At 44.6% G+C, this 26,712-nt stretch overlaps 1 protein-coding gene across 2 annotated transcripts in view; it reads right to left on the bottom strand.

Moving 5' to 3' along the window:
- LOC311030463 (junction plakoglobin-like) overlaps positions 1-26,712 on the bottom strand; it is a 202,183-nt gene that overhangs the window by 14,459 nt on the left and 161,012 nt on the right. For both annotated transcript variants that reach the window (XM_084036224.1, XM_084036225.1), the window contains exons 13-15: positions 13,622-13,772; positions 9,439-9,560; positions 8,126-8,168 (exon numbers count right to left, since the gene is read on the bottom strand). In XM_084036224.1, the coding sequence (XP_083892350.1) occupies positions 8,126-8,168; positions 9,439-9,560; positions 13,622-13,772 (316 nt within the window). The remainder of the gene's footprint in view (positions 1-8,125; positions 8,169-9,438; positions 9,561-13,621; positions 13,773-26,712) is intronic.

The raw sequence follows: 26,712 nt of genomic DNA, 5'->3' as shown, positions 1-26,712 counted from the left end.
CCTTTGTTTCACAGAGAGCCCTGATTGGTTTAAAGATTACAACCTCCTTCTTCCTCTCAGGACCATTCCCAAGGATAAAACTTTTGTTTTTTAGATGCTAATTGGGCCGTCTGCTGTGTTTCAGATGACCGTTCCCTGCCTCCTAAATCACACATGCATATAAGGGGGCCAGATGGTATTCTCTTGAGTTAACAGCAGAAATACCCAAAGCCAGTCAAGACCACTTTTGGAGTAAAGCTCAGAAAGTGATAATTTATGCTTCAAAATATAGTTTAGATTTGTTATTATTACGTAATACGTGATAATTGTGACACTCTGTTTAAATCCTGTGCTTCTGCGACCTAGAAGTGCAAAGTTGTAAAAATGTGATTTATCCACAACAGTTAGGCAGATCTCTACTGCCCTCAAGTGGCCAGAGGTAAAATGGATCATTTCCCAGTTATATTTCTTGTGTTGTATTGGTGCTTCTATTTTATTCACTTTGTTTAATCTTTAGTTAGTCAATAAATACCCTCATATTATAACCACTGTTGTCCGTTGATATTTCTCCTGTGCAGAACGCAAAGTGTTATGGCCTTTGTTATGTTTGATTTATTCTTTGGTTATGTTTTGTTGTGCATTGTGTATTTTCTCCCTGTCTCCCCTGTTTCACCTGCAGTGCTGGAGGTTGGCGGAGGCAGAGTTGACCTACTTTCCTAAGTGCAGAGAGACACACATGGTTCCTATCTCCACCTAATCAAACTCACTATAAAAGCCAGCTCTGACTCAACTCCTGTGCCAGATAATTTCCTTCTCATCGGTAGAGCCAGTCGTGTGTATCGTTAGTGAGAATTCTCCCGTTTCCCTCAGTGTGTGGAGCCTTTTTTATCCTAATTATCCTCTTGTGTTTCTTTCACCAGCTTGGTGCCTCACTGCCCTTTTTGCTTCCTGTGGACCAGCCTCCTGCCTCCAGACATTTTACGTTGAATTTAGAACCTTTTTTTATTAAACTGGACACTTTACGTTGGATTAAGAACTTTTGTTATAGACGTTAGTCACTTGCTTCTGGGTCCGCCTCCATTCTCCTGGCAATAACAGAATTATCTGGCCATAAAATGGACCCAGCAGAGACCGACGCCTGTGACAAGTGCTCTCAAACCAAGGCACCCTGGTTGATCAACATGAGACTACTTTGAGGCAGGTGTTGGAACTTCTTAGGGAGCTCACCACTAGTGTAACACAGCTCAGCGGACGGATGGACTCCCTCAAGGACCTGCTCACTCATTCAACCTCCTCCGCAGAGCCCCCACCACTGCCAGCAGTACCCCCAGCGGAGGATTCCCCTGGCCTTTCAACGCCACAACCACGAGAACCATACATCCCTATCCCCGCTAGGTACTCAGGTGATTTAGGGACATGAGCACAGTTTTTAGACCAGTGCTCGTTAGTTTTCAATCAGCAAGCTGTTACATACTCAACTTGCCAAGCTAAGGTAGCTTTTGTAATGAGTCTGCTTTCTGGACAAGCTGCTGCCTGGGCTTTGGCAGTCTCTGGTCAACGCCCCGAATTGTGTTCAGATTACGGTCGCTTTTCTGAGGAAATGAAGACGGTTTTTGATCATCCGGTTAAAGGGGAGAGGCTGCAGGTCAGTTACTGAACTTGAGACAAGGAAGTCAGCCAGTCGCCCAGTACGCAGTTACCTTTCAGATCCTAGCAGTGGAGAGCGGCTGGGACGAGTCCGCACTCAGAAAGGGTTGTCAGGAGAGATGAAGGTTGAATTAGCGGTAAGAGATGAAACCTCCTCGTTGAAAGAGCTGATGGATCTAGCGATTGGATTGGATAACAGAATGAGAGAGAGAGATGTAGGGAGTGAACAAATAGGCAGAGGTTCCGTCCACTTGCCTCCTCACCTTCCAATAACACTACAGCGTTTCCCCTGCCACCCCCCTCTCCATCAACCATATCTGAGGTTCCCTCTGGTAGACCTGCTCCAGTGCCACAAGAGGAGCCGATGCAGCTGGGATGAGCTGGACTTGCTCCAGCGGAGAGACAGCGGCGCCTACGCAATCGGCTCTGCATCTATTGTGCCCAGGAGGGACATTTCCTCGCCCAATGCCTGGAGGTGCCAAAAGGCCAGGCTCGTCAGTGAAAAGGGGGGCACTGGTGAGCCGAACTTCCTCCTTCCCCTGCCCGGGTCCTAGTCAAAGGTATGTTGCACTGGTCACAACAGACAATTCCGGTCCAGGTTTTGGTGGACAGTGGGTGTGAAAGGCGACCGGTGAACGGTGGGATGATGCTGAAGAAAAGTCATAGAAAATGGTCAGGTTTCCCAATTTCACATTTATTTCACTTAATTAGGCGTAAGACAGCAACAGATGGAATTGTGGGGAGAGTCACAGGTTCAACCAGCAACGAACACAGACAAACTAATATAATGACTGGACTCTTCCACTAATAAGGTAACTTTAAAATATTATCAAATGGCTGTGCTACCAAATGACAACCTTTCCCTTTCACCGTTAGCACATAATATTCATTCCATAACGTTACTGATGTGCCCCTGCCGATAAACCTATAAAATATATTTACAATAAATAAACAGAACCACCAAACATTTGAACCCCCCCACACTTCCCATCCAGCCACTTGGTCTCTCCCGGAACGTTTATCACGGTGCCGTGCCCCCGGGGGAATCTTTTGGCTGCGCACCCTGGAGCAGACACGGGACCGGACAGGTAAGTGTTAACCCAAATAACTTGTACACGTACAGCCTTCACACGTCTTCCACCCGATATTACACCACACATATTTAACCGTAACTCTGCACATGCTTCACACTATTTCAATTACGTATTTTCCGTTGGAGTTCACCCCCGCTCTACTCTCTTGCAGGCGGAGCCGAGTGCCAAGTGCCGCATCTGCCCGAAGGTCACAATGTCTAATAAATAACTCAATAAATATTCAATAAAAAGAGTAATATAAATATCTGTATGTACTGTGCAAAATATGCAATGTGCCAACTGTACTGTGCAAACTATGGCAAATAAAGTGCTATCGTGACTAAAGTGCAAAGTGCCGTTATTTATGTACCTTCCCGTTATTGTGCAAACAAACATTACTAACAACGTGCAAAATGTACAAGTAACGAAATGCGCTTCGTTACAGTGGGGCAGACGATAATTTCATAGACTCTAACCTCGTTGAGCATTATGTCCTCCAAGTGGTTAACCTAGAAGCCCCTAAAGAGGTGCTGGCCATAGACGGCTGTCACACCGGTATGTCAAGCGGAGTTATTTTGTCCTGTCTCCATGTTTGTCATTTCCTGTTTTATTTTGGAAAGTAACTCTCCTCTCGTTTCAGGTCACTTGCCCTTCCTCATGTGCTGGTGACATCCCCTGATGTCATCCCCGATTCCTGATTGTCTCCACCTGTCGCCCATTACCCTCATGTGTTAAATAGTCTGCGTCTCCCTTTGTCCTGTGCCCGTGTGTCTTGTTGTGTGTCAAGAGCCACCAGCTATCAAGTCTAGTCATAGTCTGAGTTATCCACAGTTGTCTGCCTCATTAGAGGGTTTTTTGTTGGCCTTTTGCCTTTGTATTTTCATAGCCTGTTTAAGATTAGTTGTCCTTATACCTAGTTGTAGTTTTTCCCTCCCCGGAGGCGTTTTCTGTTTAGAACTGTATTGTATTGTTTTCCCCTTTTTAGACAGTAGGGTTTTGTTATCGTACCTAGTTGTAGTTTTTCCCTCCCCGGAGGCGTTTTGTTTAGAACTGTTTTTGTTTTTCCCCCTTTAGACCGTAGGGTTTTCTGTTGTAAATGTTCATAGCCATCCCTCCTTTTGAGGCGCCTTCTGTTTTGATCTCCTTTGCGGCCTGAATAAAGCTTTTTTGAAATCTCTGCATCAGAGTCCTATCTCTGAGTCCTGGGCGTGATAACGGCAGACAGAAGTCGTCACTCACAAAACTGAACCCTTAAAGCTAACTGTCAGGCAACCACCAGGAATTCATCAAACTGTACATTATTCAATCCCTGTTGACCCCCTTAGTTCTTGGTTTACCTTGGCTGAAGACACACAAAGCACACATAGACTGGACTTCTTCCACCATTCGTAGTTGGAGTAATTTTTGCCACGCACACTGCTTGCACTCAGCCATTCAAGAGAAAAGCCCCAGTTCTCCAGAACCACCTGAAGAAATAGACTTGACTAACGTCCCCTATGAGTATCATGATTTACAAGAAGTATTCAGCAAGGACCGTGCCCTTTCATTTCCACCCCACCGACCTTATGACTGCGCCATAGACTTGCTCCCAGGTTCCCCTCTCCCGACTAAAAGACTCTACAACCTCTGTAAGCCAGAGAAAGAGGCCATGGAAAGATACATCAATGACTCTCTAGCTGCAGGTCTCATCCGCCCGTGTTCATCTCCAGTAGGAGCAGGATTTTTCTTTGTTGAGAAAAAGAACACCCTGCGTTCTTGTATAGACTATACAGGTTTGAATGAAATAATTGTTAAGAACAAATACCCGCTACCTCTCATCGACTCAGCCTTTGGATCACTTCAAGTCTTTTCAAAACTAGACCTAAGAAATGCCTATCACCTAGTCAGAATCAGAGAGGTGGATGAGTGGAAAACGGCGTTCAACACAAACTTTTTGAGTATTTGGTGATGCCCTTTGGTTTGACAAATGCCCCTGCTGTCTTTCAGGCTTGTCAATGATGTTTTGTCAATGATGTTTTAAGAGACCTACTGAACAGAGTGGTGTTTGTGTACCTGGATGACATCTTAATTTTTTCACGCACGTATGATGAACATGTAAGTCATATCAGAGAAGTGTTGATAAGGTTGATGGAAAACAAACTGTTCGTAAAAGCTGAAAAATGTGAATTTCATGTCACAACAGTACATTTTTTTAGGGTACGTGGTGGAGAAGGGGCAGCTCAGACCAGACCCAACCAAGGTAAAAGCAGGATTGGCCCACTCCTGCTACACGAAAACAACTGCAGAGATCCAATTTCAACAGGAGGTTCATTCGGAACATTAGCCACATTGCCGCTCCTCTCACCCAGTTAACTTCTGTAAAGAAAGCTTTTGAATGGTTCCCTACTGCTCAGAATTCTTTCAATGAACTGAAAATTATGTTCACTGATGCACCTGTGTTGATTCACCCAGATCCTGACCTTCAGTTTGTGGTTGAGGTGGATGCCTCTGATTAAGGGGTGGGAGCCGTCCTCTCCCAGCGCCTGCCTGCGGACCTAAAGCTACATCCATGCGCATTCTTCTTTCATCGTCTCACCCCCGCTGAAAGGAACTATGAAGTGGGGAACCGAGAACTGCTGGTGGTGGTCCTGGCACTGCAGGAATGGCGGCACTGGTTGGAGGGAGCAGTTCACCCGTTCATCGTATGGTCCGATCACAAAAACATGTCTTACATCCGCTCCGCTCGCAGGCTGAACTCCTGTCAGGCTCGGTGGGCACTCTTCATGGGGAGATTCAACTTCACACTCGCCTATTGACCAGGCATAAAAACCTTAAGCCCAATGCCCTCTCACACCAGTTCGCTTCTGCAGAAGAAAAGCCTGTGACGGAGACAATCCTCTCGCCCTCCTGTGTGGTGGGAGCGGTAAGGTGGGAGGTGGAACAAGTGGTTCAGGAAGCCCTCCAGATTCATCCAGCCCAAGACGGATGCACCCCCGAGTGACTGTTCATCCCTACCATCTGCTAGAGCTCCGGTCCTGCAGTGGGGACACTTGTCCAAGTTGGCCTGTCACCCAGGTGTTCACCGGACCCTCTCCCTCATCCGACAGCGTTTCTGGTGGCCTTCGATGGCAGCGGACACCAGGGAATTCATCGCAGCTTGCTCTGTCTGCGCCCGCAGTAAATCCTCTCACCGCCCCCCTGCTGATCTCCTGCAGCCTCTACCCATTCCTCCCCAACCCTGGTCACACATCGCTGTCGACATTGTCACTGGACTCCCTCCTTCTGAAGGTAACAACACCATCCGTTTTTATTATTTCATATTGTAGACCGTTTTTCCAAGGCAGTGCATTTCATCCCTCTCCTCAAACTCCCAACAGCCTTGGAAACTGCCAACCTGCTAGTACAGCATGTTTTTCGTTTGCACGGCATTCCCCAGGACATTGTTTCAGAGGTCCCCAGTTCACATCCCGAGTTTGGACAGCTTTCTGCCAAGCTTTGGGGGCCTCAGTCAGTCTCACATCTGGATACCACCCACAATCCAATGGCCAGACATAGCGGGTAAACCAAGGTTTAGAGTCCTCACTTCGCTGTGTGGCCTCCCGGCCTCTTGGTCTACACACCTGCCCTGGAGAGAATATGCCCACAACTCCTTGGTCAGCCCCGTCACTGGGTTGTCCCCGTTCATGGTCACACACAGTTTCCAACCCCCCTTGTTCCTCTGCCAGGAGACAGAGGTTGCCATCCCATCTGTGCAAGCCCAGTTCCAACGAGCCCGCCGAGTCTGGCGGGAAGCCCGAGCTGCCCTTGAAAGAACAGCCACCAGAAACCGACGGATAGCGGATCCGCCATCGTAAACCGGCCCCTGAATACAGGCTGGGTCAGCAGGTCTGGTTGCCATCACGGGACCTTCCTCTCCAGACAGACTCCCAAAAGATGGCTCCCAGATACATTGGCCCATACATCATCGACCGCATTATTGATCCCAGTGCCGTCCGACTAAAGCTCCCCTCAGCACTCAAGGTACACCCAGTTTTTCATGTGTCACTCCTGAAACCTGTGGTTGACAGTCCCTTGCACCCTCCAGCCGACCCCCCTCCACTCCCCTTCTCATCCATGGTCACGCAGTTTACACTGTGGAGTGCATTTTGGATGTCCGCAGGCGGGGCCATGGTTATCAGTACCTCGTCAACTGGGAAGGGTACGGGAGCGCTCTTTGGGCCCCAAGTCTTTGATACTAGACCCTCAGTTATTGTCTGATTTTTATAAGAGATTCCCAGGTAAGCCTGGTAGGACGCCAGGTGCCGTCTGTTAGGGGGGAGGTATTGTTATGGCCTGGGTTGTGTTTGATTTTTTTTCTTTGGTTATGTTTTGTTGCCCACTTTGTCTTTTTCCCTGTTTCACCTGCAGTGCTGGAGGGTGGCGGAGGCGGAGTTGACCTACTTTCACAAGTGCAGTGAGGCACACCTGGTTCCTATCTCCAGCTAATCAACCTCACTATAAAAGCAAGCTCTGATTCAAATCCTGTGCCAGATAATTTCCGTCTCATCGGTAGAGCTAGTCGTGTGCACGTTAGTGAGAATTCTCCTGTTTCCCTCAGCCTTTTTTGTCCTAATTATCCTCATGTTTCCTCATGTTTCTTTCACCAGCTCCTCCTCCAGCTGCCTGCAGCAACGGACACTTTACGTTGAATTTAGAAGCATTTGTTATTAAACTGGACACTTTACTTTGGATTAAGAACCTTTTGTTAATAAACTTAAGTCTCTTGCTTCTGAGTCCACCTCCATTCTCCTGGCCATAACACCAAAGATCCCTATTTCAAGGGCTTATGATCTGAAAATGAGATTGATTTATTGAAACTATATTGATTGATTGTTTATTAATTAATAAGTGGTCATTAGCCATTAAAGTGAACTCTATAAATTTCTGTCCGACCAACAGATGGTGCCCGTTTTTATGAGAGGAGGTATTAAAATTGTATATTAATACACATTGATATATATTAATATCCTCCTTACATTCCTACGTAGGAATGAACGTAGTCATGGTGATGTCACCCGTTGGTTTGTGGACTAGACTTCGACATTTTGGTCATCACCATCTTAAGGAACGAGTGAAGGAAGTGACTATATTTGGACTGTGGATGAGCGACGGTTAGATAAGAAGAACACAAGCAGCAGAGCGACAGCCCGTGCAGCACCCTTACTGGATCTGGATCCATCTGGAACTTCCTTTACTGGTTGCATAAATTCCAAGATGACGAAGGTCCAAAATCCAAGATGGCAACTATCAAACAGCTGATCTCGAGGCCTCAAGACTGTAGTCCACAAACCAATGGGTGACGTCACGACGACTCAGCCTGTGATTGGGAGTGAGAACGGGTTGCACCATGCCCGTCATGTGTCCTTTTTAAGTGTGTGAGAGGTTCCATCTGTACTAGTAGTACTCACCATCAGCTAGGTACGTGTGCTCCAAAGGAAGTGCAGTGTGAGTCTGGAGGGAAACAGACAGACAGGATGCTGTGGTGAGAATCCTCTGTCTCAAGCACACAGGTCAATAAAGTATTAATCACAGGGGAGACGCACAAACACACACCCACACACGCAAACACACACATACACACAGTCAAAGCTTTCCAACTGATTCTACTGAACTGTCAGGAAAACACAAGTGGAAGGAAAAGTGAACTTGGAGGCAGTTTATACATTTGAAAATTCAAAGCTAAATAATGAAACTACTTCTTATTTAGATCAAACATAAGAGACAAACTGATAAACCAAATTGCTTCAGAATAACCACCATCAATCGTGAATTCAACTTAAATAACAGCTGCAGTTGTTAACTTTTATAAAATGTCACTATATGATGACAGTTTAACATGAGACGGATAATCGGTGAGCGAATCAGTGAACTGCAGAATGAACCCTGTGGCCAGTGGGCGGGGCTTGGTTTTGGCTCAACTGTTTTCAACATGGCGTTTTCAACGTTCTCATTTTACAGCTGTTCCTCAACATGTTTCTGGAAAGTAATTAGAGAAATAAGAAACACAGTAACAGGATCTTGGTTCATATTTGACCCGCACCAACTCCGGTAGTTGGATCACATGTTAAAAGGGAAGCTTTATTGGCCCTCTCATTGGTGTTTACGTTGCTGAAGGAATTTACATGTTTCTTTTGTGTGTGTGTGTGGGGGGGGGGGGGGGGGGCATCTCTGTGTGTGTGTGTGAGGTATTTGTACTGGTAAACTGTTGTTCGAGAAGCTGAAGTTAAATTATTTGTGTCTACCTGCTGCTGTCATGACTCAGCAGGTTATCTGAGTCATTATTCAGAGCAGTGACCTGCAAGTTCATCAATACCCAGGTTGTCTTTAGGTGATCTGGTTTAATGTAATCTATTTTACAACTGGGTACAAATCCAAGAAAATCCCTGAAAGCAAAAGAAGCCTGTACTGTGTGGGCTCAAAGTCAAATCAGACCAAAGAAAAGAGACAGCAGAGAAAGTTCTCCCTCTCAGGTCTACGTGCCATTAACTAGGTCTGAGTGAATAACGTGTAAAGTGAAGACAATTAGTTGTATTATCTATGGTATCTTGATTTTAATAGTGATATTGCTTCTGAAATTTAGATTTTGTACTAGGCGAGGAAGATGAACAGCCGTTTACTCACAGTTCACATCCCTTAGTTTCTTACGACAGCTTTGCTTGTCAAGACCAAATTACACTTTTGTGTTAACTTTTGCAGTCAAACATCCCCACAGAGTTCGTACCATTTCCCAGGCGGCAGGGTCGTGTTTGAAGAGTGAATGTGTGAGCTCCACTGACACTCTCTTCCTGTAGTCTGAACTCTTGTCCTCCGAGATTCTGAAGAGCACCGCCGCAGCGTACGTGGCTGCAGGGAGACAATGCGCATTTAACATCAAACGTCATTAATCATCATAACAAGCTTTGCCACATTCACACACAATCATACACACAAGTGTACATATTTGGAATAACCAATACTCCACAGACATACAGTGCTGGCCAAAAGTATTGGCACCCCTGCAATCCTGTGAGATAATGCTCAATTTCTCCCAGAAAATGATTGCAATTACAAATGCTTTGGTATTAATATCTTCATTTATTTTGCTTGCAATGAAAAAACACAAAAGAGAATGGGAAAAAAAGTCAAATCAATTATCATTTTACACAAAACTCCAAAAATGGGCGGGACAAAAGTATTGGCACCCTCAGCCTAATACTTGGTAGCACAACCTTTAGACAAAATAACTGCGAACAACCGCTTCCGGTAACCATCAATGAGTTTCTTACAATGCTCTGCTGGAATTTTAGACCATTCTTCTTTGGCAAACTGCTCCAGGTCCCTGAGATTTGAAGGGTGCCTTCTCCAAACTGCCATTTTGAGATCCCTCCACAGGTGTTCTATGGGATTCAGGTCTGGACTCATTGCTGGCCACTTTAGAAGTCTCCAGTGCTTTCTCTCAAACCATTTTCTAGTGCTTTTTGAAGTGTGTTTTGGGTCATTGTCCTGCTGGAAGACCCATGACCTCTGAGGGAGACCCAGCTTTCTCACACTGGGCCCTACATTATGCTGCAAAATTTGTTGGTAGTCTTCAGACTTCATAATGCCATGCACACGGTCAAGCAGTCCAGTGCCAGAGGCAGCAAAGCAACCCCAAAACATCAGGGAACCTCCGCCATGTTTGACTGTGGGGACCGTGTTCTTTTCTTTGAAGGCCTCGTTTTTTCTCCTGTAAACTCTATGTTGATGCCTTTTCCCAAAAAGCTCTACTTTTGTCTCATCTGACCAGAGAACATTCTTCCAAAACGTTTGTGGCTTTCTCAGGTAAGTTTTGGCAAACTCCAGCCTGGCTTTTTTATGTCTCTGGGTCAGAAGTGGGGTCTTCCTGGGTATCCTACCATAGAGTCCCTTTTCATTCAGACGCCGACGGATAGTACGGGTTGACACTGTTGTACCCTCGGACTGCAAGATAGCTTCAACTTGTTTGGATGTTAGTCGAGGTTCTTTATCCACCATCCGCACAATCTTTCGTTGAAATCTCTCGTCAATTTTTCTTTTCCGTCCACATCTAGGGAGGTTAGCCACAGTGCCATGGGCTTTAAACGTATTGATGACACTGCGCACGGTAGACACAGGAACATTCAGGTCTTTGGAGATGGACTTGTAGCCTTGAGATTGCCCATGCTTCCTCACAATTTTGCTTCTCAAGTCCTCAGACAGTTCTTTGGTCTTCTTTCTTTTCTCCATGCTCAATGTGGTACACACAAGGACACAGGACAGAGGTTGAGTCAACTTTAATCCATTTTAACTGGCTGCAAGTGTGATTTAGTTATTGCCACCACATGTTATGTGCCACAGGTAAGTAACAGGTGCTGTTAATGACACAAATTGGAGAAGCATCACATGATTTTTCAAAGGGTGCCAATACTTTTGTCCACCCCCTTTTTTATGTTTTGTGTGGAATTATATCCAATTTGGCTTTTTGACAATTCTTTTTGTGGTTTTCCATTGAAGACAAAAGAAATGAACATTTTAATATCAAAACATTTGTAATTGCAATCATTTTCTGGGAGAAATTGAGCATTATCTGACAGAATTGCAGGGGTGCCAATACTTTTGGCCAGCACTGTAACAATTGAATCAGATGATCTAAGACAGCATTAAAGCCTGTTTAACGTGTTCACGCCAAACGTGAAGCAAATCTTTTGCCAATACAAGAGAACTGCCTCAGTGAAGTATTTCAAAGAGCAGGAAATTGGCATGAAGCTGTCCTGAAAGCCAATCATATTTGAGAGCAGCTCCTGATGTCCCAATGTCGCTGAATGATTAATGGAGGTACCAAATGTTCTCTCCTGTGTTTGTGGTCCCCCCAGAGGTCTACGATAGTAGGTACATTAGTCCAGAGCCCAGACTATGTGGAGAAACCAGAGACTGTCTGTGGTCCCCCAGAAGTCTACGATGGTAGCTCACATTAGTCCAGCGACCAGACCAGATTATGTGGAGAAACCAGAGACCATATTTGGTCTAAACAACAAGGTCTCTGCTGTATTTATGTCTAGATTGATATGGGGGGTTTAGCTCAGGCTGTAGAGCGGGTTGGCTGGCAACCGCAAGATTGCCGGTTCGATACCCGGTTAGATCCCCGGCACCTCCTGGCTGAGTACCTGGTGTCCCTGAGCAAGACACCTTACCCTTATTGCTCCTGACGAACTGGCTGTCACCCTGCGTGGTCGACTCCACCGTCGGTGTGTATGAAAGGGTGAATGTCAGTCATTACTATAAAGTGCTTTGGATAAAAGCGCTATATAAATAAGGACCATTTAGATTACCTTATTTGGAGTGTTGATGGAGCAGCTACAATGTTAGCATAGCCTAGCACCCATCAACCAGACTCCATTCCATCCATTCAGAAAACAAGCGTTTTAAAAGTAGTTATCTTGTGGTCTAGCAGAAAGACCTAACAAGGCATGACTTAACACTTTTTACTGATCACCATTATTATGGAGTTATTCCAGCAATATGGTTATTGATATTAAACACAGAGGGCCCTAGATTCGTGGCGCAGCGCAGGGCGGCGCAGGGTGGCGGAGCCGGCGTAATGCAAGTTTCGACCAGCGCAGCCTTGCGCACGGTCAGTTTGGCAGTTTGGTGGATCGCCTGCGCCAAGATGGGTGTGGCGGCGCAGCAGTGGGAGGCGTCACAGATTCAGCGTGGCGTAGCGGAAGTTTCGTGGCAAAAAGCCTCGCCGAGACTGCGCTGAAAGCTCGCCAGCTCCAACCTGGTCTACTCTTGGCACAAGGCGCAAGGCGTAAATAAAGTCCATTCATTCAAGGCGAATCACAGCTGGCGGAGTGGAAGTTTGGCTGACGGCGCGCAGTGCGTACACGTCACCGATACCTCACAGGCAGGTTTCCACAGTTCCAGGCACATTTAAATGCAATAAATAATCACAACAAACACTATTTAATGCAACTAATTGAATCAACACGTGAATTTATATCTATATAGATTGTCCCATCACATCTGACGTCAGATCAAAGGCAGATGGCACGCGTAACGGAAACTCAGCCTCTCGGAACAAAACATCTCCCTCTCTCTCTCCTGTTTTTTATAATATCGGCATTGTTATTATTATGATACGCGCGCACAGCGCGTGGTGGGAGCGGCGGCGCTGCTTCTGTCATCGGGTTGTCAAGTGACGGAACTTGCACTGAACCTCCCCTAACGCATTAAAGGTGAGGAGAGGAGCTCATTTGATTGGTGAAGATCTGAATCGGCTGTATTAATCCCAGTCCACGCCTCGTCTCCTCCTCGTCACCCACTCACGCCTTCTTCTCCTCCCTCTTTCCCACTTGCGCGGGTGGGCAAGACGGGAGGTGTGCCTGCGCGAGCCTGCGCGGTGCACGAAACTTGCAAAGTCCAGGCGGACACACCCCGTCGGCTCGGCGCAGGTGCGCTGAGAGCTGACTGCGCCTGGTCTACGAAACTAGGGCCCAGATAGTTTAGTCTGGGTTCCTCCAGCTGTAAACCAGCCTACATGGGTCTCGCTAGATCCAGTTAATCCAGCTTGGTGAAATCCAAAAGCACCTCTGGATGATGTCATGAACCCAGACAGGAGGCGTTTGGTTTCCTGGTGGATCTGGGACTTCAACAATAGTGGCGATTTCAGCCATGATGGTGGAAACCTGCAGGGGGCCTACCAGGTTTCTCTAATGCGTGTCTAGTTCTAGAGGTTTTTTTATGCCCAAATTCAAACCATGCATAAAACACAGGTTGGTTGAACGGCGCCATTAGTTAAGGTTATGTTAGTTAAATCCCAGAAGGTATTAACGTATAGTACATTAGTCCGGGACATCTCATCACATTGGTCAACATGTAGTATTGGGTTGAAATGAGTGTCCGAAGCAGGAGAGGAGAGAGAAACGTACCGATCCCCTCGTTGTTGGAGTGCAGCAGCTCCATGAGCGGCGCAGATGCTCCCTCAGCATCGATGAGCTCTGCAGACTGTTTGTCAAGGGCCAGCTCACACAGGACACCAGCCGACACTCGCTTCACATTCTCCACGTAGGAGTACAGCAGCTGGACACACACACAGACACACACACACATTCACAGACACACACATACACACACAGAGTTTGGCATATACTGTTTATACAGTTACTAACTTTGTTCCTCTTCATTTTTCAGATTTTCTGCCATGTATGCTCTTACAGTCTTTCTCGATTGTTTACACACATTTTCTGAAAGCATGCCTCATACTCTCAGAACTCTACACACTGTTGGGGTTGTAGCAGGAGCAGATTTGGTTATCAACAGTTAATTATTAATATCGATATGATTATCGGTATTAATAATTATATTTAATATATTATCATGATATAATCATGAATAAACGGGGCACCACCCTGGGATCAGGGAAAAGATAACCTAAAACTGTATTCAGTCTCAATATAAAGGTTTTATACTCACATGCCAATCATCGTTATCATTGGCATAGAAGCATAAAAACAATCTAACAATTAAAAAGGCGTGAAATTCAAGCACTAGCCTTCACAACCTGCTGTTATCCAGTGACATATACACAACAAGCACAAGAGACCGCTAGTTATAATATAATAAGATTTATTAAAATCAGTAATAATGATCACAATCAATAACACTGCAATTAACAAAGCCTTATTACCTAACTACCTAACACACAAAACTAAGCTAAACAGAAGGAGAGACACACGTGGAGTGTGTGCGCGTGCGTGCGTGCGTGTGTGCGTGTGTGTCGAGAGAGAGAGAGAGAGAGAGAGCGAGAGAGCTATGTGCGGCCACCAGATGGAGCTATTCCTCACAGCGTCCTCACTGATGTCCGATGGGGTAGCGAGAGAGAGAGAGAGAGCGAGAGGTGGAGCTATGTCCTTAGCGTCCCGCGGGAACAGCTGGCGGAGGACACGTGTGTGCGGTGTGTGTGTGTGTTGGTTAGCGGGACACAAACAAAGAGAGAGAGAATTCGCGAGCGATATTCTGAGGCTCAGAAGGCGTGCCGCTATCACACGGGCGCGCGTGAATGAACTGGCGTTTATTCCGCGAGACCGGTCTTTTAACTGATAGTAGAGACTTTCTGAGCTCGTGAATATGGCGGAGGTTATTCGAAAACACTGTTACAGAAATCAACCCAGCGGCGATCACGATCACCATTCAAATACAGCAGCACATGAACAAACAGACTCGGCGGTCCGCGATCAGAACTTAAAACACATTAACAAGAATTACAAGCATATCCTACACTATCACTTATGTCTCTGCCCAGACTGATAGCCTCTTACTGGTGTCATTGCGTAAGCTGCGAGTCCGTCCTGGCGATGACGGCGTTCCGTAACGGCGGTAGTTCGTGGGCCCCGGCGTCAGCGGGGGACGTGATGAGTCGGCTTCGTCCAGATGAGAGCGGAGCGGGTTTCCTCCCGTTGATCAAACTCAAATAAAGAAAACAGTTGGTGTTTCCTCCTTCCACGAGCGGCGATATAATCGCGGCTTGGCGATTTAGTCAGCTTACTTCAGACAGCGTCTGGTAGCTGGAAGGCAGGAACCGGCTTGGTTCCTCTTGTTGCAGCGGTGCGCTGCAGGAGGGGTCGCCTCCCGTTGCAACGTGGTGTTGCGCCGGTTGTAGGAAGAGACGCCAGAGTAAGAGTAAGAGTAAGAGAGCGTTCTCCAGGCGGCTTCGGTTTATAAAGCTCACGGCTGCTGCCGGGGACCCCCTGGGGTGCCTGCAGTTGTCAGCCAATAGGGCACCAGTTGTGTGACGTCACATTTCTCACCTGGGTGAGATGTGAAACTAAAATGGCGGTGTAGTTTTTAATCCCCTTTGTCCCTTTGTAGGCTTTGTAGGCCGCATTGTGTAGTCCTAACGGTTAGGTCCCAACAACACAAATCAACAAACACACACACAATGGGCAAAACCTCAATTCTCCTGCAAAATGAAACTTTACATTCAAAACAATGTTATTTCTTCTCAAAATGGTATTTTGTTTTCAAATGACACACACAAACCATCATATGAATATACATTTATAAGAACCAGTTGAACACTGATGTGCTAAATGTAAAACACGATGAATGGAAAACACTTCTTCTCCATTTATCATTAAGACTTAGGCCTTTTTTGTTCAGTGTTACACTCACTACAGACAGTACATACATAAATGTGTTCTAAAATATTTTAGAATATTGTTTTTATACTCAAAACACACAAATACAGTTTTTCTCAATTGTTTACACACAAATACTGGTACTTGAGACACAATGACCACAACATGTAACTCATGCACCAACACCCTGAACTAGCTCTGCTAAACTGCAAGCACAATTCCTGCTTTACACTCAAATTGCAGTTTTAAAACAAAATTTTTTCAAAACACTACACACAATTCTCTGCATTTGGCACAATTTTCATGAAGAAAATCTCTTGTTTTCACAAGGAACACACTGCCATTCAAAATTCTAAAGTTAATTTCCCTACTATGCACACTGACTCATCACATGGGAAAACACCTGCAACACAGTTTTACAATTTGCAATCAGAGCATTAGCATAAAAGTGCAACAGGTGAGCTGTTCTGTTTTGGAGCAATGGATGCCAACATTGGCAACAGAGGCAGAGCCAGAGGAGTGAGAGTACGAGGAGGAGCCTAGCATGGATTTGCCATGCTAGGCTATATTTCCCCCGCTGCTTGGCCATCGCTTTCATTGCCTGTGATGTGGATGAGGTGCTGTGGCCAGACCGAAACAGAAGAGAGGATGCGGGATAGTTGTTTTTTTTTGTTTTTTTGTAACTGTATACAGTCATTTCTTCTGGTTTTGTATGTAGACCACTGTATATGCAACTTTGTGTTGGTTTAGATGAACACTGTGTACATTACAGTATTCTTGTGGGAAAAATAAAATATATAAAAACAATATTCTAAAATATTTTACAACACATTTATGTATGTACTGTCTGTAGTGAGTGTAACACTGAACAAAAAAAGGCCTAAGTCATTATGGTAAATGGAGAAGAAGTGTTCATCGTGTTTTACATTGAGCACATCAGTGTTCAACTGGTTCTTATAAATGTCTATTCATGATGGTTTGTGTGTGTCATTTGACAACAAAATACCATTTTGAGAAGAAATAACATTGTTTTGAATGTAAAGTTTCATTTTGCAGGAGAATTGAGCGGTTTTGACCATTGTGTGTGTGTTTTTTTGATTTGTGTGTAGTGTTCTGAGAGTATGAGGCATGCTTTCAGAAAATGTGTGTAAACGATCGAGAAAAACTGTAAACAGTAAAAAAATATATTTTATTTTTCCCACAAGAATACTGTAATGTACACAGTGTACATCCTAACCAACACAAAGTTGCATATACAGTGGTCTCTATATAAAACCAGAAGAATTTACTGTACGGCATCCATTGTTGGCATCCATTGCTCCAAAACAGAAGAGCTCACCTGTTGCCCTTTTATGCTAATGAGTCAGTGTGCATAGTAGGGAAATTAACTTTAGAATTTTGAATGGCAGTGTGTTCCTTGTGAAAACAAGAGATTTTCTTCATGAATTTTGTGCCAAACGCAGAGAATTGTGTGTAGTGTTTTGAAAAAAGTGTGTTTAAGAACTGCAATTTGAGTGTAAAGCAGGAATTGTGCTTGCAGTTTAGCAAAGTTAGTTCAAGGGGTTGGTGCATGAGTTACATGTTGTGGTCATTGTGTCTCAAGTACCAGTATTTGTGTGTCAACAATTGAGAAAAACTGTAATATTGTTCATAGATTAGCCGACCTGGACACTTTAATGAGCTACTTTAATGTAGATGTGACTGTGCAAAGTTGTCGAGCATGCAGTATGCTTCAAACAAATGTGGTTGCTTGTTTCTTTGCATTCTGAATGTCCACACGAAGGCTGTAAATCTCATCATTCATTTATTTGTATCAGTTACACCAAATGCAAAGCAATTTTTCGAGTATGAGTGCTGTGATTGCATACAGAGTCAATGCCAAAATGCAAAACATTTTGTGTACAGACAGTACTCACATGCCCCTATGGAGCTCTGCTGAGTTATTCTTATCAATATACCTGTCATTTAAACTCGACACAGTGTTACTAATAAGATCTGCTTGCCAGGATTCTGCAAAATGTGGGCATATGTGGAAGAAAAACAAAATATGGGAAATACCTCACCAAACCATTGCTGTATAGAACTAGCAGAAAAGCAGAAAGCACCATACTTTTTGTGATTCATTTTAGGTATGCTTAGCAAGCCAAGGCCAGATGACCTTAGAGGACGGTTTGGAACATACTTAGATGAGAAATCAATGAGGTATGTAGGTGCTAAACTATCTAAAGCCTTAAAAAGGGAAAATATGTTTTCAATCAATCCTCAACGTTACAGGTAGCCAGTGTAATGATGGTGTAATATGTATCTTTTTCTGTTTTTTATTCAAATGCTTGCCACTGCATTTTAAGCAAGCTTCAGCTGATCAATCATTTTTAAGGTCGTCCAGGAATAGGGCATTATAGAAATCAATGCGAGAAAATGCAAAAGGCATGGGTCAACTCCTTGGCCTCCTCCAGAGAGAGCTATGGTTTGACTCTTGCAATGTTTCTTAAATGATAAAAGGCAATCTTTGAAACATTGTTGATTTTAAATTCAGCTCAGAGTCGAGGATTCTTTATTCTTACCCAGGTTCTTTACCTCAGGCATATTCTGTTAGGCCAGACTACCAAGTTTCCCGAAAATATCTTCTTTCTATGTACCAATATTAAGAATCAGTTTTATCTTCATTTAATTTGAGAAAACTATTACTCATCCACTGTATGATGCTGGAGAGGCACTGTATAGGGGATTGAGAGCATCAGTATCATCTGGTGCTACAGATAAAAATAACAGATTTTCATCAGCATAACAATGAAAATTCCCTCGATGATCTCAACTTCAACTTCAACCCCCCAGCCCCAACAGACAACAGTCAGCCGAGCCGAAGGGACCCAGGGACAGCGCCCGAAGCAGCAGCCCAGACACAGCTCCCAGTGTGGAAGACCCCCCTGAGGAAACACCGGAGTTAAAGCTAAAAACTAAAAGCATAAGATAGGATTAAAAAAACCATGAAAAAATAAGTAAATAGAGTGAACAGCTTAAAAGGATAAAAATATATAAGATAATAAAATAAAACAATACCATGATAAGTAAAACAACTTAAATGATTTAAGATCAATATCATCTTAAAAACAAGATAGAAGCAAACATATAAAATAAGATAAAATCACATAAGAACGTAAGAAGAATTTAAAATACTAGTTAAAAGCCTGATTAAAAAGGTGTGTCTTTAACCTTCCTTTAAAAATATCAACTGTCTCTGCGGTCCTGAGGCTCTCTGGCAGGCTGTTCGACAGGTGGGGGCCATAGTAGCTGATCATTAATCATTTTTCAGAGTGGAAGCATATACAGACAGAACAGTAACGGGCCAAGAATTTAACCCTGTGGGATACCAAACAGGAAGTCATGCTTGTTGAAACCTGGTGACTAATTCTAAGAAAGAAAATCTTTGGCGAGAGGTCGGTATGAAACTAATTGAAAGCTCTTTCTGAGAGATTAATCCAATTTTCAAGCCGGTGTAGAAGTAACCTGCAGTGCGCACTCTAATATAATGTACCATCACAGTACTGTGTCCCCTTCTAAAACCTGATTGAAAATGTTCATGGATCAAGTCATGCAAGAACACAGCCAATTGTTTAAAACATTGCCTTTTCTGATATCTTACAGGTAGAGGTTGGAAAGAGGCCAGAAATGTCACGGGTATACTAGGAATTAAGGAGGTATGGACCCAAATGCAGAAAAAAGCTTTATTTGAGTAATAAGCAAACAAAAAACGTCCAAAAACTCAGGGAGGCCACAAGGGCAAAAACACTATCAAAAATAAAGAACCAGATAATCCAACAGAACTCACAAACAGTAATCCAGAACAAGACCAGCACACAGGCGGCGTCAGCAGCATTTGATATGTGGGGGGGTCCTAAACCCGAAAATTTTGGAATTAAATACATGTATATCACATAGTGGCATACATTCAAGATAGCCTAAATATTGATCTGAGAGTGCATTGTTAATTTACACAAGGCTTTTTTTCAACATTTTTCGTGTTCTCTGTGTAACTTCAGAAGGAAGTCAGTGACCCGGCCGAGGGTCAGGCTGAGCCAATCAGATTGAACAAAAAAATGGAGCAGTGCAAGTTGGGAGGGGCAGTTTGCATGAAAAAATATCTTTAAAAACCACAAACAACATATGTGAAATTCATGGCACAATTCAAATGGGACCAGGAAATGTCTATATGCATAGGAATACATCCACCAGAAATTCATTTTGAGGTCCCATGTACCGGAAATAGAAAGGTGGGTGTAGGTGGTGAAGCCTCAGTCTGACACTTGTAACACTCCACTTCTATTTCCACTTGTCCACATCCAAATAATCCACGGAGATCAGCTGGTAAACTTTAAATATTTACTTGAAAAAATGCAGATGATAATGCAGAAAAATAAATTGTCACAAAATTAAATATAAATCGTGTCCTATACACGAAATGAGAGCGTGTGAGCGAGGTCAAAAAACTATACGGCTCCACTCCCCGCTTGTCCTGACTGACAACAAAACTCACGTACCCTGTAATACTTGCGAGAGTGACACATTGAAGGTGCAGTCTTCACTAAACAAAAATACATCTGTCCACAAATATAAACCCAAGACATGCTTATCAACTGCTCTCTGTCCACTGGTACTTTCCCCTCCTATTTTAAACATGCCATTGTTTACCCTCTTTTAAAGAAACCCTCTCTAGACCCCTCACTTTTAAGTAATTTTAGACCTATCTCTAAGCTGCCTTTTTTATCCAAGATTTTAGAAAAAATTGTCTCCACTCAACTGATTTCCTTTATGGACGACAATCACATTTTTGAAAAATTTCAATCAGGTTTCCGCTCCCTTCACAGCACTGAGACTGCACTGGTCAAGGTTACCAATGACCTACTGCTTGCAGCCGACTCAGGCATGTTCTCAATATTAATTCTCCTTGACCTCAGCTCAGCTTTTGACACAGTGGACCATAATGTCTTAATCAGCCGTCTGAAATATCATGTTGGTATCAGTGATGTGGCTCTGGATTGGTTCATCTCCTATTTGTCCAACAGGTCATTCTCTGTATCGCTTGGAGAAGCCTCCTCTTCTTGGTCTCCTCTCTCCTGTGGGGTTCCTCGGTCTATCTTGGGTCCCCTCCTATTCACTGTGTACATGCTACCCCTGGGGCAAATCATGCGTAGACACAACATTGACTTCCACTGTTATGCAGATGACACTCAGTTGTATGTCCCACTACGGCCGGGCATAACCGAGGTTTCCTGCATTATGTCCTGCCTTGCTGAGATTAAACGTTGGATGTCTGAAAATGTTTTGCAGCTGAATGACTCCAAATCAGACATTGTCATAATTACCCCCTTTGGCCCCAGCACTAGTAGTTTAGACAATCTCTCCTCTAGTCTGGGCGCCTTATCCAACAATGTAAAGGCAGGAACACACCGGCCCAACCGTTGGATGTCTGAAGCGTTTGGAGAGGCTCGGACGAGGTTGGGAACACATATGTTTGGTGTGTACAGCTGCGTCGGAAGCTTTCGGAGCCGCGCGGACGTTGTCTGATCAGACTGAGCATACGAAGTCTGAGGAGGTGGGCTGTTGGACGTCTGAGCCATTGGATACTCTGATTGGCGGTGTGCTAGCGAATCAGAGTATCCAATGGCGGTGTGTGGGCGGGGCGGAAGTGACGATGGTAAACAACAAACCACATAAACAGAGATGGTGCAGAGTACAGATTTTACAGAGTCATCTTTCCAGAAATGCCAAGTATTTAGTCCACAAAGGTCTTCTCGAGTCAAACGAATACTGAACCAAGACTGTGTGTGCATTGTTTTTATCTGCACTCCGTTCTGTCATTTCCTGTTTTCCTGTTTTGGAGTACTGGCACGAGACTAGCACCACCCGCTGTTAAGGAGGCTTATTGCATCTCGCGCAAGCGCAGAACGTACACGCTGCTGTGTTGTCGGAAGCACGTTGAAGCGGTGTGTACAACGCAACTTTTCTGCCGAACGGGTCAGACGAGAGGCAACAGAGTGGGCGGAGAGTGGTCGGATAAGGCAGTTGGACGTCTGGGCGGTGTGTGGGGGCCTTAAGAAAAGAGGCCCGCAATCTGGGTGTAATTTTTGACTCCGAATTATCTTTCGATACTCAGGTGATTAAAGTGGTGCAGTCCTGCTTTGCCCAACTGAGACTGCTAACCAAGATCAGACCATTCCTGTCCTCTGCAGACTTAGAAAAGGTCATCCATGCTTTTATCTCCTCCAGATTGGACTACTGCAACGCACTTTATTCTGGTATCAGCAGGCGTAACATCCAACGACTGCAGCTGATACAAAACGCTGCTGCTAGGTTTTTAACACGTACTAAGAGATGCGACCACATTACTCCAATCCTTGCTGCCCTTCACTGGTTACCTTTGAGTTTTAGAATTGATTTTAAGATTTTACTGCTTGTTTTTAAAGCCTTGAATGGTCAGGCTCCTGCCTATATCCGCGATCTGCTGACTCCTTATGAGCCTCATCGCTGCCTGAGATCCTCCAACATGGCCCTCCTACTGGTTCCAAAATCCCGACTTGTCAGCAAGGGTGACCGGGCCTTTGCTGTTAGGGCCCCTCAGCTATGGAACTCCCTGCCCGGAGATCTCAGGCAGGCAAACTCAGTTTCATCTTTTAAATCCCTTCTTAAAACTCACTTTTACCTTAAGGCCTTTTCTTAATTGTTGTTCATTGTTGTAGCTATTTAAATTAATTGGATCATGTTTTTATCTTATGTTTGGATTTTATCTCATTATATTATCAGTTGTATTGTAAAGCACTTTGTAACTTGGTATTATTATTATTATTATATTGCCCCATTATAAGAAACCATCAAACTATACATAATGTAAATAATCTATTCTTAATCCTAATGAACTTAAATTATTCTATTAAGAAAATAACTGCATTTAGGCTCCTACATTACCGGCCCCTAATTGTTATCAATCCTTTTGAAACAATTACTCAAAATTTCAACTTAAAAAAGGAGCCTACATGCTTATGTAGTTAAACTCAGGATATGTATAAAAGTATTTTCATTCTTCACCACATAGCAAATGAGGTCTTGGCTTCCATCCAGCTCAGTTTCTTGAAGAAGACATAACTTTGTTATTGGGCGACAAAGCACGTTGGTCTTGGTCTTCACCTTAACCTGACAAACAAACTATCTGCTGTCGGGAAAAGTCTCCATGATTTTTCCTAACGGCCATGAATTCCTGGGTGACGTGTCGTCGACAATCAGCACTACATCACCGACATGGAAGTTTCTTCCAGATGCAGACCATCTTTGACATTCTTGTAGCTGTGTGAGGTACTCTCTGCACCAACGCTTCCAGAAGATGTCCGCAAGGTACTGGACCTGTCTCCATCTGCGTTTAGCAAACTGGTCATCCTTTTTAAATACCCCGGTGGTAACTACGGCTTAGTCTTGAGCAGCACCAAGTGGTTGGGCGTTAAGGCCTCTAAATCGTTTAAGTCTGCAGCTGCCTTTGTGATGGGCCTGCTGTTTATGACAGCCACTGCTTCACACAGTAAGGTATGAAGACCCTCTTCATCCAGAAGTTGTTCCTTTACTGTGAGGTTCAGAATTTTTCTCACTGAGCGGATAAGTCGCTCCCAACTTCCTCCATGGTGAGAACTTGCTAGGGGGTTGAAGTGCCAATGGACACCCTTTTGTTGCAGATATTTTGCAATCTTGCTGGTGTACCATTCCTTTACTGACTTCTTCAACTCGCCATCAGCTGAACGAAAATTAGTTCCATTATCAGAGTACATCTCCTTTACTTGTCCTCTTCTAGCAAGAAATCTTCTGATTGCGTTGAGGCACGCATCCGTGTCAAGAGAAGATGCAACTTCCAAATGCACGGCTCGTATGGCTAGACATGTAAAAATTACGCCATACCTCTTGATTTGTCCTCTTCCTCTTTTCACCAGGAATGGGCCGGATAGAATGGGATGGAGGACCATCAGGCAAGACTCTACATTTTGGCAAATCCGCCATGAGCTGCTTGCCAGTTGTTCCATGCAGTCTTTTACAGGCAACACACCTAGACAAGAACTTCCTGATGGCTCCATTTTCTCCAGGGATCCAAATTTTTTGACGCAGTTGGGCCAACATGTGGTTCCTGCCGGCGTGGGCTGTAAACTCGTGAATGCTTCTCAGTACAAGCTCCGCTATTTGGCATCATCAGGCATTGCGACTCGGCTCAACCTTCCTCCTACTCTCATCACTCCATCTTGCCACACTGGATACAATTTATAGAGTGAGCTACTTTTCTTCACCTTTTGATGCTCCATTAAAATTTTTCAAGTCCTCCTTGAAGCTTTGTTTCTGACAGTATTTGACGATATGTGTTTCGGCTTCTTTCAAATCTTCACAAGTCAAATCTGTTCCTTTGAAAACTTTCTTGTACTGGTCCATTCTGTTTTCTTTATCCTGTGCATTTATTTCCTTTCTCTTTGCTCTCAGTTCCTTCAACAAATCTTTAAACCTCAGAAACCAGGCAACAGCACGCTTCAACCTTATGGTAAATGGCCTCATTTATATAGCGCTTTTGTCCAAAGCGCTTTACAACAATGACTGACATTCACCCATTCATTCACACATTCACACACCGACGGCGGAGTCAACCACGCAGGGCGACAGCCAGCTCGTCAGGAGCAATTAGGGTGAGGTGTCTTGCCCAGGGACACCAGGCACTCAGCTAGGAGGAGCCGGGGATCGAACCGGCAATCTTGCGGTTGCCAGCCAACCCGCTCTACCTCCTGAGCTAAACCCCCCACCTTATCCAAGATGAGTAGAGAGTCATCAACTGGTCCATTGAGTCTTTGGTATCTGCCGCCTGAATGGAGTGCACTTGAAACCACTCTTTTGACCTCTGGGTCTTCAATATCCAGCATTCCAGGATCTGGATTTTTAGGCCACTGTGTGCAGAGCAAGAACTCTGGTCCAGAGAGCCAACTTTCACATTTCAAGAAAGCCTCAACAGTTTGTCCTCTTGAGACTTGATCAGCAGGATTCAGAGTGGTGTTGACGTACCTCCACTGAGAAGTCTCAGAGTGCGCTAGGATAGCTGAGATCTTAATAGCGACAAAAGTCTTGAATCTGGTCCTCTCACTGTTCAAATACTTTAGCACAACCGTGCTATCTGTCCAGAATATTGACTCCTGAAGTTCCAGTTCAAGCTCTTTCTTCAGGAGCTTGTCCATCTTGACTGCAACTGTAGCAGCAGTCAACTCCATTCTTGGTATGGTTGAAGATGATCAAGGGTGCAACCCTTGCCTTTGCCATCATCAGAGTGGATTGCACTTTGCCAGTTTCACTGCGCAACAGCAAGTAGCTTGTTGTTCCGTAAGCATCTTCACTTGCATCAGCGAAGTGATGCAACTGTGCGAAGGCTGGTGCACCAAACTGCTTTGGCTTAATGCATCTGTCAACTCCAAAATGCTCAAGTTGTTGCAGACCTGAAACCCACTTCTTCCAACTTTTAATGACATCACCTGGCAAATCTTCATCCCAGCTGTACTTTTGCCGGCATAAATCTTGAAGAATTCTTTTGGCTGGCAATACTACTGGAGCAAGAAAGCCCAAGGGATCGAAGATTGAACTGACGAGGGAAAGCAGGCCTCTCCTGGTCGATCTTTGAGATTGATCTTAAACTTGAACGGATCAGATTCTGCACACCACTGGATTCCTAATGTCCTCTCCATCTGCAAATTGTCTTTGTTCAAATCCAGATCTCGAAAACCTTGTGCTCTTTCCTCTTCTGGAATTGAGTTGAGCAACTTCCGGCTATTGCTCGACCACGTTGTCAGTCGAAATCCACCTTTTGCCAACATGGCCCTTAAGTCAGCACAAAGGGTGATTGCTGTGTCTTCATCTGTAGTTGATGCAAGGCAATCATCTACATAAAAAAATTTCTTGACCATTTTGGCAAGTTCTTGACCAAACTCATCCTCAAAGTCTGTTGCACATTTCTGCAGTGCGAAGGTTGCCACACTTGGTGATGAAGTTGCCCCAAAAATGTGGACCAACATTTTGTGTTCGACAAGCTCCTGCTCATGGTTCCCCTTGGGCCACCAGAGAAATCTGAAGAGATCTGTGTCCTCACTGTTGACTCTGACCTGGTGGTACATGGCCTCCACGTCAGCCATAGTCTCTTGTCGAAACCTTACAAGGACCCCCCAAGAGCAAGCTTGTTAAGTCAGGTCCCTGTAGCAGCTGTTGGTTCAGGGATTCCTTTAAAACTTGCTCCGCAGTCAAAGACCACGTGCAGGTTTTGTTTGACTGGATGTCTGACCCCATGGTGAGTCAAATACCATGTTCATCCTTCTGTAGGCTCACTTTCAGTACTGTTGAGCTTCACAGCATAACCTTTCTTGAGGAGGTTCTCCATGAATGTGACATACTCTGAGAAATACTTGATATCTCTCGAAAATCTTTTTCGCAAATTCAATGCACGTTGCTCTGCAACTGACCTGTTATTTGGCATGCTCAGTGAATTGTTCCTCACTGGAAGGCATACACTGTAATGTCCATCCACAATCCATGAAGATTGAGACACCATGCTCAGGAACTGATGATCATGCTTGGACATTTCAATATCCTCATCTTGTCCAGCGTTTGGAAAGTCCTGCTTGAACTGCAGTTGCCAAAGCTCTTCTAGCTTTGCTACTGAGATCCGATTTGCAGTAACTCTCACCAGTTTGCCTGATTCCTTTACGTCGTTTCCACCCCCTGAGTGGTCCATTGACTGTCCAGCCTAGTAGAGTTCTCACAGCGTATGGTCCACCGCTCCGGCAGTTGATGACTTGAAGTGGTTCCATAGCCTTGGGAACGTTAGCTCC

The sequence above is a fragment of the Eutrigla gurnardus genome (assembly GCF_963514095.1).
Source record: "Eutrigla gurnardus genome assembly, chromosome: 20".
Classification (NCBI taxonomy): Eukaryota; Metazoa; Chordata; class Actinopteri; order Perciformes; family Triglidae; genus Eutrigla; species Eutrigla gurnardus.
This window is presented reverse-complemented; position numbering and strand designations above follow the sequence as displayed.